Source organism: Thamnophis sirtalis, unplaced genomic scaffold (genome assembly GCF_051295495.1).
Source record: "Thamnophis sirtalis isolate CommonGarterSnake01/CBP01778 unplaced genomic scaffold, rThaSir2_p1.2 scaffold_15, whole genome shotgun sequence".
NCBI lineage: Eukaryota > Metazoa > Chordata > Lepidosauria > Squamata > Natricidae > Thamnophis > Thamnophis sirtalis.
Window position 1 is genome coordinate 12,263,124 of NW_028261395.1, and position 18,253 is coordinate 12,281,376.

General features: G+C 42.9%; 1 protein-coding gene across 1 annotated transcript in view; it reads left to right on the top strand.

The window, feature by feature from the left end:
* Window positions 1-6,349: 6,349 nt before the first annotated feature.
* LOC148042471 (vomeronasal type-2 receptor 26-like) overlaps window positions 6,350-18,253 on the top strand; it is a 127,505-nt gene continuing 115,601 nt past the window's right edge. Inside the window, exon 1 of the mRNA XM_087702057.1 lies at window positions 6,350-6,576. Coding sequence (XP_087558183.1) covers window positions 6,350-6,576 — 227 coding nt within the window. The remainder of the gene's footprint in view (window positions 6,577-18,253) is intronic.

An 18,253-nucleotide genomic window follows, 5' to 3' on the forward strand; every position in this document is an offset into this window, starting at 1 on the left:
ACTTTTGTATCTCTGTTAGTAGTAAAATTTTCTAACCGCCCACCGGTTCCACAGTAATGGTGATTTATAAAGTAGGGAAGTCAATTAAATTTAAAAAGGAAAGTGCTTCAGGGAAGGGAAGGGGGAGGGGGAACTGGCGGAGTGGGGAGTGGGGAGGGGATGGGAGGGGAATGGGAGGAGGAGAGGAAGGGGAGGAAGAGGGGGAGGGGAGGAAGAGGAGGGGGAGGAAGAGGGGAAGTCCATGTAGCTGAGGGTGACGTAGAACATGACAACGGCCCCTTCGTTGCATTGCAGGATGATCTCTCCAGGCTGGGAGCAATAGTCGCCTGCCATCTCGTGGCCATTTTGCATATGACAGACAGCAACCTGTAATTCCAAAAATTTATATAAATAAAATAAGGATGCAAATCAGGCGAAATCCAACATGAGATCTTACTCTGAGTCCCCCATCTCTATTGAGGTGAAAACGGGGTTTAATAGACCTCAAATTAAATGAAAACAACGGTTTTCAAAGCCTATGGGAAATTGCATTAGCAATAATAGCCTGCCATCTCGTGGCCATTTTGCATATGGCAGGTGGGGACAAGAAACCGCAAAAGTTAATATAAATAAAAATATTCAGGGTGGGGATCAGGCGAAATCTGACGTAGGATCTTATTGTGAGTCCCGCATCTCCCTAGAGGTGAAAACGCGGTGAAATAGACCTCAAATTAAATGAAAACGTGAATGAGAATTTAGTCCTGTATAGCTGATGCTCTACTTCCCTCCTCTACATCTAGGAGACAAACGTGTCTGTCCCAGTTCTTGTCAAGATCGTTAAAGTCCCCCATTACTATTAGAGTGTGCTTTCTGCTGCATATCTTAGTCAACCGATTAGCAAAATGGTCATTTATATCCTGTCAACCATCCCACTAGCAAGTAGTATATGCGACCGGGGCGGGGGGGGGGGGGAGAGAACCTCCTGGAACATAATAAAGTATAACTTTACTTAGATCCATAAAGGGACAGACCAGTGGTGGATTCCTACTGGTTCAGACTGGTTCGACCGAAGAGGTAGTGGTTTGGCAATCTGGGTCACTGGAACCAGCAGCGACTCAGGCCTGCCACGCCCTCAAAGTGGTTCTCCCGGTGGTGCCATAGGGTCCGCCATCTTGTTTTTCACTTTTGCACATGCACAAAAGCATTTTTCTTGCATTGCGCATGCCTGTGCAGCATGCATAAAGCGTACGTGCGAGAGGCGTGCACAAGGTGTGCATGAGGCGTGCACGAGCGATCTGGCAGTAGAGCCTGCGGGAACCCACTGTAGGAAGTTATCACCTAGCCCTCTCCCAGAAAAATGAAATATCCTAGGAAATATTGAAAGGGCAGAATATTTCTCTGGATGTGAAAAGAAAGACACATGTTTTAAAAGACAGAATAGCTGCCTGTAGCTTCCTGCCCATCCCCCTTTGTCAATGGGCCGTTAAGAAGGCCAAGCTAGTCCCTTTACATAATAAAGACCTCTCCACTGCAGCCCCAGGGGGGATGGGAGTAAAGGCATGGTAATATTGGCCCTTTACTCAACTGACCACATGGCATCTGAGAACTCAACCAAACTTGAGACTCTAAACACAGCCTAGAGAGTTGCCCCTGCATGGCTCCATGGGAGTCTGACAACCAATCAGAATACATTTCTTACACAGGAACAGGAAACAGAGAGGTGGGACTGAACAGGTTATAAAAAGCCTAGCAAGCCCCTCCCTTGGCTCTTCTCTTCTTCTCCACCAACATTGAAGCATGTGATCATCTTTTCTGTTCAGGGCTCAAGCCATGTGGTCCTATCCACCAATAAACCATCTTTCCAAGCAGCCTCCATGTCTCCAGTGTCTTTTTCCCCACTTGGAGCCGAACCCAGAAGGACATTTCTTTCATCACCACCCCTGGGACAGATGAAGTGAAGCCAATTCTAAAGGTTGCCACAGGCAGCTGTGTAGGTGAAGTTCTCCTTTTCCCCTGTCCGTTGTTTGCCAATCCAACACAATCTTTGTGTTTTGGGAAACAGCCTGTGCCGTTTAAAGAGGACCCGTAACATAACCTTGAAGTGAATGAACTTCCACGGGGTGCGGCTGGCTCTCTTGAGTCCTTCCCCCCTGGGCTTCCACCCCCTCCCTTCTGATTCTGTTGTCAAGCTGCGAGGAAAATTGCAGGCAGGGATAGAATCCAAATCAGTGTTGATGTTTCCTCTGTTTGGATAGGGGGGTCTGTAGAATATGGCAATGCCATTCCTTTCCCCTTGTCTATTAGCCCAAAGGGATTCAAGGAAACCTTCGTCCCTTTTCCCCTGCATTTCTTATGAAGTGTAGCCACTTCTTATACAAAACGCAAACCTGCCACCTCTTTGATTAGATACGTTTCTTTTGAATAATTTAAACCCTCCAGATAGATATTGCATGTTCTACATCTGTACAGGACATGGTGGCTCAGTGGCTAAGATGCTGAACTTATCGAACTTATGGCTTTTATCTCTCCCTTCTGCCACGTCTGACTTTTATATTTCAATTCCCATTTTATCCTGTATTATATCTGTGCATAGATTCCATCCTCTGATCCTTCAGTGGCACACAGAGCCCTCTCTGCACTCACACTGGCCCCAGCCCAGCTCCCCTGCACATGTACATGCACGCCCGCCTCCCGCCATCCAGCTGATTTTGGGGCCTCTGTGACGGGCCAGGGCGCATGCGGGGGATGTGTGAACATGGGGGGAGGCGCTCGCATTGTGCAGCAAACTCTGGTGGATGGAAATGAGTGTGACAGACCTGGCCCTGCAGTGCTTCCTCTCTCAGTTGGAGGCCTCCTTCAGCCTTCAAACAGTTGCAGATTGGGATTTATTTGGCTTCCAGGTTGGTGCAGGAGGCTTTCCAGGGCCAAAATGGGGTGTGGAAGCACAGGGTTTTTTTTGTCTGTTTTGGCCCTGGAAAGCCGCCTGCACCAACCTCAACACCACCACCCCTGCAACTGTTTGAACTGAGCAAGGAAGCACTGGGGGGGGGGGGGGTGTTCAGGCCACTCACATTCGCTTCCAGCCTACCAGAGTTCGCTGCCCCAGGGCAGGAATGAGAGCCTGTCCTGTGGAGCCCACTGCCGCTTGGGCGAGGAGGACAACGACACGAAGAATAGGAGGAGGAGGAGAATGGCGAGGCTTTGCGCAAGCCGGCAGGGAGCGGTTCAGGCGGGGCTGGCTGGCTGGTTGGGGAGGGGGCAATCATGGTGCTTAGGTGGCTACCACTGCCAGCAGCTTGCATGCCCCAACTGAAGCTGGAATTTGCCATGCCGGGGGAGAAATGAGAGTCCCTGCTCAGGGCTGAAATTCAGCAGGTTCTGACAGGAAATTTTGAGTTGTTCGGAGAATGGGCAGATTCCACCTCTGGCTGGCCCCAGAATGGGGTGGGAATTGAGATTGTGCAGCATCGAGGCAATGAAGGATTGGACCATGGGATAGACTTGTGGGTGTTGGGGGCTGATGGCCAAATATGGCCTTTTCAGGCTCCTGCCTCGGTGTGCCTGTTTTCCAATGAGACAAACCGAGACAGGAAGATCATTTTATTACAATTTATCAGAATATTCAGATAAAAGGGATTCCTCATTCAAAGAGGGAACCCCGATCTTCAGCTTACATCCCCTTTTACAGTTAACAGAACAAAGAAACCTGAAAGAGAAAAGTTGATTGGACGGGATAATAGCATACATATTTATTAAAATGAGGTTGAAGGGGAATAAATTCTAAGGAGAAAGGTTGTTTAGGGTTCACAAGGGACAAGCCAGACCCCAATTTGTACTAACAAACTTTTCTTATCTGGAGCTAGTCTCCAGCTGGTTTATCAGTTTAGGAATGTTAAAAACTAATAAATCTTGAACATCACTTTAAAAGAAAGAATATAAATCAGATTAAAATGCAAACTAACTATATTAGTTAAGAAATAACAAAACCCATGTTATTTGCCCCTCAGGGCAAACTCTTGGACTTTCAGCTAGGTGGGAAAGCTTTCAGATTCGGGTTTTCCCAGATGTGCCAACGTGGCTATTTTAATAAAGTGGAATTTCGAGGAACTTCTTGCCTCAGATTCTCATTTTATTTGGGATGCTACTTGGAACTCTGAGGATCCCACTTTATCAGGGTACCCCCATAAACAGCTTTTAAATAATCTTCCAACTCGATCGCTTATTGGGAAGGTGAACCAAGGCAGATTTGACTATCAGGCACAAGGAGTTTTGAAATCACCTCCAGTTTAGGATTAGTACAGGGCCGTGATGGTGAACCTATGGCACGCTTGCCCTAAGTGGCACGCCTAGCCATGTTGCCGGCATGTGTGGCCTTGCCTGTTCATCTTCCAAGTGTCTGGCGCACTGTACTTCATGCACCTGGCATTGGTGAAAACCAGCGTTCGCATGCGCACCGGCTATCTGATCGTCATGTGCCCCAGAACCCGGAAGTTCGGCTTTTCTGGAGCGTGGGCACAATAATCGTGCCCACATGAAATGTGTAGGTATGTGACATTTCCGCACCTTTTTGGCACTCAGTGCAGAAAAGGTTTGCCATCCCTGGCTCAGAGACTTCTAAGAACCAACCAGGATAGTTTCCAAAACATGATCAGGGTCTTAGGGTTATATGTGAGTCCAACTAATTGTGGCATGTTTCACATCTGATGGCCATAAAAACCCATGGTTTCTACCTTATGCAAGCCGGCCAATGACTGATGGTCTCTTCAGGTGTGTTTGTTGTTTTCCAAAATGGAGGTCACGTGTGGAGAGTTGTTGGTCTGCGTCCTTGTTTTTCAAACTTTAAGATGAATGGACTTCCACCCCCAGAATTCTCCACCCAATAATGCATCTCCCAGGATTCACTGGCCATCAAGCTGTCCAGGGAATTCTGGGAATTAAAGTCAGTTCATCTTCAAGTTCCCAGTCTTAAAAAATGCTGGTCTGTATTCTCCCCTTGTGTCAGGAGTTAAACTCTGCACCAAGACTTGGCTAATCCAGACATTTCTGAATAAGCAGGAGACAATTTTGCAGATGACTCCTGGGTTGTTTGGCTAATCCCTAATTAGGCTTCCTCCTTTTTAAGCTTTTGTTTTATATTTCTGGTTTTTATCTTTCTCTCCCCACTTGGAAGACCCAGCCCTGCATGGCTTCTCCCCCACAGGAGCATCTCCTGGAAAGACACAAAGTGAACCTGGAGAAACCCCAGGGTCTGCGTCCGCCCCCCCCCCCCAAAAAAAATCAGCCCTAGGACCCATAAATCAGAATAGTCTCTCCCAAGGAATCAGGGGTGGGGGGAGCTGCCCCAAATGCCCTCCTCCTTCCTGGCCATCTTGGGTCTTTTCTATGGGTCTGGGCTTTGCTTTCCCAAGTGTCTTATGCATGAAAACAGGTGGCAGTGGAACATGGGATGAGCTCCCCTCTTCCAAGGACTCAGAAGATGGAACTTGGAGGGGGCTTTCCATCTGCAACACGAGACTCCTGAGCTCCCCTTTCTCTTCCCCCCTTCATTCCTCCCTTGCTGTGAGGGGCAGCCTTGATTTCTCCATCTCTTTTCACTTGGTTTCTTCTGACTTCTCCCTCTCTGTGTGTTTATTTGTGGGTGTTTTTTCAACTAGGTAAAGTTCTGATAACTACTTTCCCATTAAAGTTGATTTGATTCTTGTAGTCTGGCCACACTGTTGCATCAGCCCTTTTGTAGGGGTGCCCTTGAGCATTGACTTTCAAAATAAAGCAAATGTTGGCATGGAATCAACAGGCAGCTACTTCAGATCCGTGACATGCTGGGGCATTAAATGTCTCCTGGGTTTTCTCTCTAACCACGATGGCAACAAATGTCACATTTCTAGTTAGCTTCAGCCACATGTGCCGTGTATTCCCTCTGGGCTCAGTTTCAAGCATGGAGACCCCAAACCTCTCAATTCTAGATGACCAATTTAATTCAATCTCTGCCCCTGTTATTATGAGCCATATGGGGATTATTTCCCTTTAATTTCCCTCCAGAGAATTTCCCAAGAATGTTTGAATCCAGGAACGAGTTGAATTATCCAGGGATCCCTCCTCCTGAGAGGCAGAATTATGATAAAAGTTTCAGCTCTGCTCTTTGGCCAAATCTTCGAGGGGAGACTTTGGGCAGAGAAATAGGGAGTTTGGGGACAGGGAGGGTCTGTACTCTTGAATGTCTGTCTCTCTCCTTTCCAGGTGAAGCTGAGTGTTTCTCTGTGTTTGAATCAGGAAAGCAACTGGATCATATTCCACCTTGTGAGACTCCTTTGAATTCTTCTCATTCTTCTTTAGAAACAGGAAGGGGATTGATTGATTCGCCCCATGAATGATGGACCTCCTGCTTCTGCTTCTGATGCTGTTTTTGTCCCATTCAGTCTCTGGGAAGCTGAGAATAAAATGCCCACTGAGTTCGGAGCACCAGGATGGAAAACAACCACAGAGCTTTTACAGCCCAGGAGACCATCTCATCGGTATAGTTGTCACTGGAAAGGAAAGACTGCATACAAACTTGCTTTTCAACGTGGCTCCTTCTCTTCAGTTTGTTTTTCGTGATCCGTAAGTCATTCAGGGTGATAGAATTGCACTCCCTCCATTCTAACACTCTCCTTATTTTCTGTTTTTATTTTTCATTTATTCCTATATTGGGGATTGTGTCTAATTTCCTCAATGATTTTCCATGGCTTCTCTTTTTTGTCTGATTTTGTGAAAGAAACTCAAATTGAAAAATAGGCCTGAAAAAAAGGTGAAAGGACTGCAGATTATTTTCCTCTCTCAGTTCAATCCTTAATTTATCACTTGAATAATGAATTTTATTTAAAGTAGTGGTGGAACCAGTTGTAGTTGTCGTACCTCAGCTCATTTCCATATTTGTATAACTGATTACTGCTTTTGGATCAATGTTGACTTAAGGTTCAGTAGGCTTTTGGAGACTTATATATTTTTAAAAAGTATTTGTTGCTGCCCATTATAACAACATTTTTTTTTACAATAGGGATGCTTATGATTTTCCAGATGCCTTAATGTACATTTTCAACATTCAACTTCTCAAGAAGAATTCCCAGTTCCTGCACAATCTCACACTGGGCTACAACATGCATGACAACTATTTGAGCACTTTCCGCACTTCAGATGCTTTGCTGGACATTCTCTCCACTGGAGAAGACAATGTCCCCAACTACGGCTGTGGAAGGAAGGAGAACCTTCTGGCTTTTCTTGATGGAGCTGACAGGGACATCTCCGTCCAGATGTCAACATTAGGAGGCACCTACAAAGTCCCACAGGTTTGTGTGTGTTTTTCTCCATCTGGTAAAGTGAAGGGTGGGTGGTGGTGGGTGAGCAATAGATGCAATTATGTCTTCTCCATGGAATCCAAGAGCTGCTTTTCTTCATATTAGCAAAAATGTCAATATTTTACCCCTTTAGGTTCATGTTGAGATTAATCATAAAAGGCCTGAAATGCAAGCAATTCATTCCCTGGAGAAGACATTCTACCAACTATTTAACTGATCAAAATATATCCCTAGTTTTTGCGGCCTCTATTGGCATCTTCATTTTCACATATAAAAAATGTCTACAATATCCAGTCGGACTGAAGTCGGCAATAGTAGCATTTTATCTGATTAAAAAGTAGAATAAAAAGAAGTCTAGCAATTATAGGCCAAACTGACTAGGAGATATTGTGGCTAAACTTTATGCCATGATCCTCTTAGTTAAACTTGAGAAAAATGTATTCCTTGCAGAAGAACCAGAAGGTTTTAGGTAGTGAACAGCTATATAGATTTTATAATAAATATTGCACGTCAATAATCTAATATTGCTAACAATTTGTCTTAAAATCTCTTATCTATATCAGCAAACTAAAACACAGTTTGCTGGCTTTCTAAATGTTAGTGCATTTGTCATAATTAACAGAGAAATATTATATAGGAAATTGATTGCCCTCGAAATGGAACTCAGCCTGTTGGCCCTGATCCAGGCTCTTTCTCCAGGTCCTTGTTTAAGAGGGAGGTTTGGGCTCAATGGAGCCATGAGAAGAAGGATTGATACTTACCAAGGAGGAAGGGAAGGATGCATATTTGAACCCTTGTTAATCAGTCTAGATATTGACAACTTACTTCAACGAATGAAGGATCCAAACACAGATCATAAATAAATGTTATTTCATTTTTTGACAAAAATTACTAAATTAGTGGACCAGCGAAATGCAGTGCACATAGTATACAGTACTTGGATTTTAGAAAGGCTTTGACAAAGTAAACGAAAGCTAAAAATATATGGGATAGACAGCATCCGCCCCAGATGGACTCAGCCTGTGGTCCTCAATGGAACTACATCTACATGGAGGGAAACAAGCATGCCGGTTTGGCATCACGCCGATGCGAGCTGCCGACAGATCCTCTGCTCGGTTCGCCCGGCCTTTTGCACGAGCGTGGCTGTAGCAGGCAAGGTCTTTTCGAGGTGCGAGGACCAGTGGAGAGGGGAAGCATCGGAGCAGCAGAGGGAGAACGGCGATTTCCCCCACGAAGCGAGAGGCTCCCTCAGATCGAGTGCAAAGGAGTTCGGCTGATTAATGGCCGACCAGAAGACGTGACTGCCAGCCTTTAACAAGGAAGGGAAAGACAGCTGCAGGGAACATATCGGATTGAAAGACGGTAAACGAAAGACCTTGATTTAAGAACCTAAATTTGAAGAAATTAATAATATAATTGTTCTGAGCACGGATACGTAAGTGGGTGCATTGAGCTGAAGCGGCAAGTAAAGACGGACAGGGAAAGATTTAAGAGAGCCGAGTGGCAGATCGGATAGAGAAGGACTGAGTTTTTGAATATTTAAATTTGGAGGATTAACAGTGGGCAAGACGGTGAAGAGAAAGACAGTCGGTTGGATCTGTCCTCCTCGTGGGAAAAAGGGGAAAAAGATCTGTGAGTCACAAGGGTTTGAATCAGCTTTAAAACTTTGGTGAGGCGGTGCCGAGGCATACTGATAGAGAGAACAGAAGGGCGACACCTTGAAAGCTAAAACTGAGCGCCGGGGGGGGGGGGGGAACAAACCACCCCCCCTGCCTCTTTCTTTACCTCACTGACAACAAGAAGTGATTGATGGGTGAGCTTTGAAACGACTTTCGTGAGCTCTGACCTCTCCCGTCTCTTGACTCTCCACGCTGAAACGTTTTTTCCCTATCTAGTGGACGCCTCTTAGATACTACAGAACTGTTCTACTGTATACTGTATAGTACTGCTCTAATTTAACTATCTTTCTTTTTTTGGGGTGTGCATTATAGTGGATTGATTGTTGTTGAACAACACACTGAGACTTGGGTAACTGATATATTGTTAACATTACTGTCTAGATACCTAACTCATTGGTTAATCAATTAATTAATTAAGTATAAATTATTCAAAAAGTTTATAGATTAATGTAATAGAACTGTATAAATACTCTAACAGCAGCTAGAAGGTACTGGAACTACAGATCAAAAGGGGAGAGCTGAATTAAGTTAAATGGCAACAAGAATAGTAACCTTAACTAAAGGAAGCAAAAAACAAACTTCTCTATCCACTCCGGTGAGGGAAAAGTCGCCTGAGGGCAGGCAGACGGGAGATAAGACAGCCTCAACTTCACAAGGCCAGGAGGTAACAATGGACTCTCTACAGGAAGCAATATTGAAGATGAATGAAAACATCACCAAAGGCCTGGAGGGAGTAAAGAACGAAATGAGTGAAGCCAAAAATAATATGGGGAGGATTGAAGAGCATGTAGGGGCTATCCAAGCAGCTTTGTCAAGGAATGAACAGGAAATCAAAAAAGTTAAGGAGAGAACGGAAAAAGTAGAAAAAAAGGATAAGACAGAGGATAGACTGGAATCCATAAACACAAATCTGGAGGAGGCCATCCTCCACCTAGAATTAGAGAGATCAGCGTTTTATTTGAGACTACAAAATGTAGAAGAAGCGAGAGATGAAAATCTTTGGGAGCTGATTGCAGAAATTCTGGGACTAGTTCTCGACAGGCCCAAAAATGAGGTCATTAACGAATTGGATGAAGTTTACAGAATTAACACAAGTTTTGCGAGACGCCATCGACTTCCAAGGGAGATCCATGTGAGGGTTCTAAGAAGACAATTGAGAGAGGATATTTTAAGCACAATAAGAGGGGACTCATTAACATATAAAGGTAAAGAAATTCTTATCTTAAAGCAGATCCCCTGGAGAGTTAGAGAGAAGAGAAGGAAATATAACTTCCTCTCCTCACAATTAAATAGACATAGAATCCAGTTTTGATGGCTCCTTCTGGAAGGAATGCTAGTAACATGGAGGGAAAAGAAGTACCGGATAGACACCTTGGAGAAAGCTCAAGAATTCCAGGAACTTTTATTTGCAGACGAAGAGAGGTTTAATAAAGAAGGAACCTTAAGTAGAAGACAGGAAGATATTATAACTGAATCCCAACTGGAGGGGCGAGAGACGAGAGAGGTCAGAGAGCAAGAGAGATATGGCAGAGAAGAATCAAGAGCAAGGTCATCAATTGAGACAAGATCTAAAGGTGCCCTCAAAGCAAACAACATGTAAAGGAGTTGAGGAATGGGAAACGAATATACTATCAGCAAATATAAATGGTCTTAACATAACATCAAAAAGAAAACGTGTACTGTTGGATTTATTGAAACAAAAGTTAGATGTAATCTGTCTTCAGGAAACCCACATTAAAGAAAAATATAATAACCTGTTGAAATGCCCAAAATTAGGTAAAGCATTTTGTTCGTCAGCACAAACAAGAAAAAGGGGAATTGTGATGTATATAAAAGAATGGTTGAACCCCAAATTAATATATGCAGATAAAGAGGGTAGAATATTAATGGTGGAGATAACGAATGGTGGGGAAAATTTTTTACTAGTTGGAATTTATGCCCCAAACCAAAAACAAGAAAGATTTTATGTAAATTTACACAAGAGGATAAATGAAATAAAGTGGCAAAATATATGTATCCTAGGGGATTTCAACGCAGTAGTAGACGGTAAAATGGATTACAAGGGTTTACACAAGAAAAGTACTAGAAGGAAACTACCGACTACCTATGCAAATATGGTGAAGGAACTAGACCTCTATGATGTCTGGCGAACAATGAATGACAAGATACAACAGTACACATTCTACTCTCAACCACATAATTCTTGGTCCCGTATCGATATGGTCTGGTCAAACCTGGCACTACTTATGGATACTGTAAATATTGAAATAACAACAAACAAATGGGCCGACCATCATCCAGTCTTATGGCAATGGAAAGGAAAGACAAGGATAAAATCTAGGTGGACACTAAACCAGAACATATTACAAGAGAAACAATTTGTACAATCAATAGAAAAGGAATTGGGATATTTTTTCAAAGAAAACGGTAAAGAGCAGACATCAATACAAAATGTCTGGGATATGATGAAGGCAGTCATGAGGGGAACATCAATAGCTTATATAGCAAGAAGAAATAAAATGCATAGGGAAAAACTTAATACATTGAACAAAGAATTAAGAGAGATAGAGCTGCTGATTCAGAAAGAGCCAGACAATATTAAATACAGGGAAAAAGGAGAGTTAATTAAACACCAAATAAATTTGATTTCTCAAGAGGAAGTAGCACAAAACATTAAGAGAATGAAGCAGAATTATTTTGAACATGCAAATAAAACTGGGAGATGGCTGGCTCACAAAATAAGAAAAGATGATGCAAAAAGAACTATTAAACAACTGAGCGACGAGGAGGGGAACTTGAAACAGGAAATAGGGGAAAAGAAAAAGATTGTACAGAACTACTATAAGAAACTATATGAACCGGACGAAATTAGTGAACAAGACATCAGAAAATACCTAATAGAACAGAAACCTCCAGTCTTGCCGGAGGAGATGAGAGAGATGCTTGACAAGGAAATTACACAAGAGGAATTGAAAAAGGCCATTCAAAAACAAAAAAAACAATAAAACACCTGGTCCAGATGGGCTTCCGTCGGAAATCTATAAAAAACTCCAAAATACCGTAAAAGACAAATTATTACAATTATTTAATGAGGCACTACAAAACGGTAAGGTTCCAAAATCATGGGGGGAAGCTTTCATTACCCTAATACCAAAGGAAGAGGCGGATAGTAGTAAAATTCAAAACTATAGACCTATATCCTTGTTAAACGCGGATTACAAAATTTTTATATCAATTTTGGTGGAAAGATTGAAAATAATATTAAATCAAAACATCCATTCGGACCAAAACGGCTTTCTCCCTAGAAGACACATTCGGAACAATACAAGAATAATAATTAACACCTTGGAATTCTACGAAACAAGATCTGAGAAACAATTAGCATTAATTTTTGTCGACGCGCAGAAAGCATTCGATAATTGGAATTTTTTAATCACACAACTAAAAATGATGAAATTTGGCGACAAATTTATTAAGATTATAGAAACTATATATTCACAGCAATTAGCAAACATTATAATTAATGGAGAATTAACAGAGAGGGTACGAATCGGAAAGGGTGTTAGACAAGGGTGTCCGCTCTCCCCATTACTATTTATTATGTCGTTAGAGGTACTCCTAAATCAGATAAGATTAAATCAGGAAATTAGGGGTTTGACCATAAAAAAAGAACAATATAAAACACAGGTCTTCGCTGATGACATGGTCTTTATTGTGGAAGACCCTCTAATCTCAGGACCGAAATTAATGAAGGACATTGAGGACTTTAGGCATGTGGCCGGATTAAAAATAAATAAGGAAAAAACAAAAATGATTATAAAGAACTTTCCCAAAAAACAGATAGAAGAACTAGAGAAAGCAATGGAATTAAAGGTAACTAAAAAGGTCAAATACTTTGGGATTTGGCTATCTGCGAAATGCTCTTCTATAAAAGAAGATAACTATGATAAACTATTACGAAACATCCAAAAAGATTTTAAAAATTGGTCGAAGCTACAAATATCATTGATGGGAAGAATCGCAGTAATCAAGATGAATGTCTTGCCAAAAATACTCTATTTATTTCAAACGGCACCAGTCAAATTAGGAGAAAATTTTTATAACGATTTGGATAAAATGGTACGAAATTTTGTGTGGAATGGCAAAAAGCCTAGAATAAAATATAAGCATCTTCAAGATAAAAGAGCGCAAGGTGGAATGGGCCTACCGGAATGGAAAGCATATCATCAAGCAGCAACAACAATGTGGATAAAAGAGTGGGTAATGTTAACCAACAAAAGAATCCTAATGATAGAGGGCCACGACTTGCAATGGGGGTGGCACAATTACTTATGGTGTGAGGGAAATAAAGTCCACAATTATTTTAGAAGACACCATTTAAGAGGGGTACTGATTAAGGATTGGCTGGAAATTAGAAGGAAATTCTACATCCAACTACCCAAATGGATATCCCCGACGGAAGCCCCGATATACCCAAATTTGATAAATTTTGACAAAAATGTTATTTACAAACAGCTGTTAGATGACCAAAATAGACTAAATTCCAGGGAAAATTTGGCTGAAATGGGAATAAATATTGATTGGTGGCCATATTTTCAAATACAAAATAAATACAAATCAGATCTAGCACAATTTGGCTTTCAGGACAAGGACCAGGAATTGGATAAAATCTTAATAGGACCAGACGAGAAATTAATCTCGAAAATATATAACTGCTTGCTGATCCGAAAAATGGAAGCAGAAAGAGTGAAAGAAGTCATGGTAACCTGGGCCCAGAATATCGGCCACACAATTGACCTGGATGACTGGGAAAGGGTATGGGAGTGGAACCTGAAATTAACGAAATCGACGGCCTATAAAGAAAATATATACAAAATGTTCTACCGCTGGCATCTCCCTCCGACAAGACTGGCAAAAATTTTCTCAAAATTATCGGCCAAATGCTGGAAATGCAAAACAACGCTGGGCACGTACTACCACATGTGGTGGAGATGTCCGGTGGCTAAGACATATTGGAAGCGAACGCTAAGATGGCTGAATGAAATCATGTCAATTAAATTAAGTCTTAAGCCGGAAATGTTTCTATTAGGGATAACAGATCAAAAAATATGTAAAACCAATCAATACCTTCTCGCCCACATCTTGACGGCGGCAAGGATCGCTTACGTGCAGTGCTGGAAGAGTGAAAATGCCCCCACTAGCACAATGGTGATGAACAAAATCTTAGAATTAGCAGAAATGAACAGATTGACAATGCGGATTAACGATCCAGATGGATCTAGAAAGACTTGAATCCTGGGCCTATCTAGCAAAAGGAAATCCAATGTAGAGAAAAGTAAAATCTTACACTGAGGCTAGAAAAACCAAATGTACAGGTACAAATTAGGTGAAACCTGGCTCAATAGCAGGAACTGTGAGAGGGATCTTGGAATCTTAGTGGACAATCTCTCAAATGTGAGCCAACAATGTGTGGCAGCAGCCAAAAAAAGCCATTGCAATCCTAGGCTGCATCAACAGAAGGAGAGAATCCAAATCACATGAAGTATTGGTACCGCTTTATAATGTCATGGAAAAACCAGCGTTGGAATAGTGCATGGATGGAGAACCTTTTCAGCACCAAGTGATCTTGTCAGGGACGCAATCTGGAAGAGGAGTTGCACAGTGTATATGCCAATGCATACATGTGCACCAGGCAGCTCCTCTTACCGTTTCTGGCATTCACCCACATGACAATCAGCTGGCTGGTGCGCATGCACTCGCAGAAACCGGAAGACCAGCTCTTCCCCTTCCTGGCACTACTGTACACACAGAGGCCAGCTTATTGTTGCACACACATGCGCACCAGAAACCCGGAAGAGCAATGGACAAGTCCGCGCGTGCCAGATGACATGGCTCTGCGTTCCACTCAGCCCAAGCTAAGAAGCTGAGGCAGAGGGCGCCATTTCCCCCTCCTGGGGCCTCTGTGCATCCCGTTTTTGGCTTCCCCAGTCCCCAGAAACACTCTGCCAGCCAAAAACTTTGGTCTTGCTTTACAGCTTCAGTCCGTGGGGCTTGAAAAGGGAAGCCCTGCGCTCAGCTGGTGGGTGGGGGCTGGAGGGTGGGTGGGGTGATTCGGGCGGGGTAGCCTCGTAGTCCCATGTGGGCCCGATTAATGGCTTCAGTGGGCTATATCTGGCCTGTGGGCCGTAGTTTGAGGACCCCTGGTATAGGGTCTCCTTCTTGAGCAGAGGGTTGGACTAGAAGACCTCAAAGGTCCTTTCCAACCCTTTTATTTGGTGATAAGTTCTGTTATATGTATATATGTTTAGCATGCTAAATACCTATTGGAATATGCTGATTTACACTGTGATATTATCATACTTACACATTGGATTATACACCCTGTGAGGAAGACTTGGGTTCTTTTGTCATAATAATTATCTGATACTTAATAAATCAAGCTCAAAAGTTATGGTCTTTGGGAAATGACATCCTAGCCATAGATGGTCAGCCAATAGAGCAAGTAAGGCCTTTCCTTACCTGGGGTAGTTTTCTCTGAGACTGAATCTTGGCTCCCTCATCATCAAAGGAGCTCAGTTAGATCAAAGACAGGAGTGACAGTGGTGCTTAAAAGAAAACCTCATAGCTCTCCAGCTTCCTCAGCCCCAATTATTGAAGTATCTGAGGCCAAGGTTTCCCCCATGTTCTGACATCAATCTGATGTTTGGGGCTTCAGAGAGAAACCACCAGCAGAATCAACTGAATCCCAGCCGCTGAGGATTATCTTAATGTGGACAAAAGGACTCCAACTGCTGCCCCTCAGAGCTGATTTGGGAATTTACACAATTTCTGCTTTGTCTAAAATCAGAAAATGTGGATATTGGCATTAAATTTTATCTATGGAAACTGACAGACTCAGAAAATTGTGGCTGTTAGAACAGACATAATTTCAATTAAAGACCCATTTTGGATTGTATTACTGACAAACTGTATTAGGAACTGAGGTCTCCCTGTTTCTTGTACAACTGGAGAAGAAGCTAAAAAGATTCCTCCACAAAGAATCTGGGCCATAGAAGCATTAAAATATGCAGCAACCCTCAAAATTATAGTAGGCCGTTAGAATACTTCAGTTGGCATTTGCACATGTTAATCTAATTGCAATAAATTGTAGGGGTGAGATACAGTAATATGATTTACATTGTTTATAGTTTTTTACTTTATTTATTATTTTCCACTTTTATAATACAATCTTGCTAATATTCTGTTTTTAATATTTTAAACAATGTCTAATTAACAAATTATTATAATGCTTTCATGAGAACAAGATTGGATTTATTAAATATTGTGGACTTGATCTGACCCCAAATATAACACAGCATTCTTCATTGTGGAAGGTTTTTGAATGCAGCTCAGAATCTGATAAGTCCAGTGAAACTCTGAAGATGAGGCTACGGATTATCAGCTTTTATTTCTGCAGAAAGCAAAAGACTGGATGACCTTTTGGTCTCCCACCTTAACAGAGCAGGCAGAGAGAGAAAAACAGGAGTGCGCCAAAAACCTTTCCAAACATCTTACAGCTCACAGAGCTTGCACAGAACGTCATTGCTATAGAAACATAAATTGATATCATGTGAATTTCATGATTTTTCTCAGTGCTCTGAAAACAATGGACTTTAGAAGAGAAAAGAAATACATTTTCTGGCAAATAACTAAGAGCTTTGTTAGGGAATGCAGAATTTACATTTTAAGTTACAAACAAGGCTCCTTGCAGAATCCACATTTTACTTTTCACAAGACGTTACTTTGCTAGGCTAAGGTTGGCAATTCGCCTAGAACCAGGATGGCGAACCTATGCCACGCGTTCTACAGGTGGCACACGGAGCCATTTGTCAGGGCACGCGAAGTGTTGCCCTGTTAGCTGGCAAGAGTGCATGTGCAGAATGGCCAGCTGAGTTCAGCCTTTTTTAAAGCCATTTTTCGCCCTCCCTAGGCTCCAGAGGCTTTATTTGAGCCTGAGGAAGGCGAAAACAGTACCCCCCCCTCCGAGGCCCTGAAGCCACCAGAGTGCAAAAAACCAGCCCTACAGGCAAACCGGAAGCTAGGAACAGACATCACTTCCAGTTTGCTCATAAGGTCATTTTTAGTCCCCCATAGGCTTCAGAGAAGGTCCTGAAGCCTCCGGAGGGCCTCCAGGGAAGCAGGGGAGGCTGTTTTCACCCTCCCCAGGCTCTCATAAAACCTCTGCTGCCTGGTGAGGGTGAAAAAAGCATGCAAAAAAAGGGGGTTGTGCCTGTTATGCATGCATGCACGTTGGGGGGGAGGTGTCACACATTGCATTATGTGTGCAGCACGACCCTCCCGAGCTCCCCCGCTTATGGCACGTGAGCCAAAAAAGGTTTGCCATCGCTGGCCTAGAAGTTTTATCCATGGAGTTGGCACCTTAGGTTACAATGGAGCTTCTCTCAACAGCAATTTAACAAAAGCTGAATTAGGTTACACTCTGTGTATGCTCTAATCCAGTGATGGCAAACCTTTTAGAGATCGAATGCCCAAACTGCAACCCAAAACCCACTTATTTATCTCGGATTGCCAACACGACAATTTAACCTGAATAATGAGGTTTTAGTTTAGAAAAACAACTCATAGGTGATTAATGTCTTTTCTCTGAAAAAACCCCCACAATAACAGCACTTTCAATGATACAAAGACCTTTTTATTGAAAGGTAAAAGTTTGCATTTGGCATCCTTTTGATTAATGTGACCTTTGCTGTTGAATGCACACTGATAATTTTTCTAACCTTGACTCAGACTTTGGAAGTTTGAGAGCAACACATGCAGCACTCAGGTCATCTGTTAGTCCAGGGGTGTCAAACTCAATTTCAATGAGGGCCCCATTGAGGTTTAATTTGGAGGCCATGGTGGGCGTGCTCTCACTGCTGCTGTGCTCACTCTCCTTGGTTGCCAATGGTGTGTGCAGGAGGGCAAAGTATGTGGGTCAGAGGGAGGCCCACTCCCACTCCTTATGAGACCTAGCTTTGTAACCAAAGCATCCTCAGTGATAGGATGGGAGACCACCAGGAGAGGTCAGGAGGAGGGGACAAGGGGTTGGTCAAAGGCAGCAGGGCTGCTGGAGATCAAGTGCTAAGGCAGGATTTACCTCACACCTTCACTCTCTCTCATTATAATCTCCTTCCTTCCCTTCTTTTTCCTTCCCTCTTCATTCTTTCTTCCCCCCTTTTCTTATTTTTCTTCGTCTTTCCTGTCCCGACTGGAATGCCCAAATGC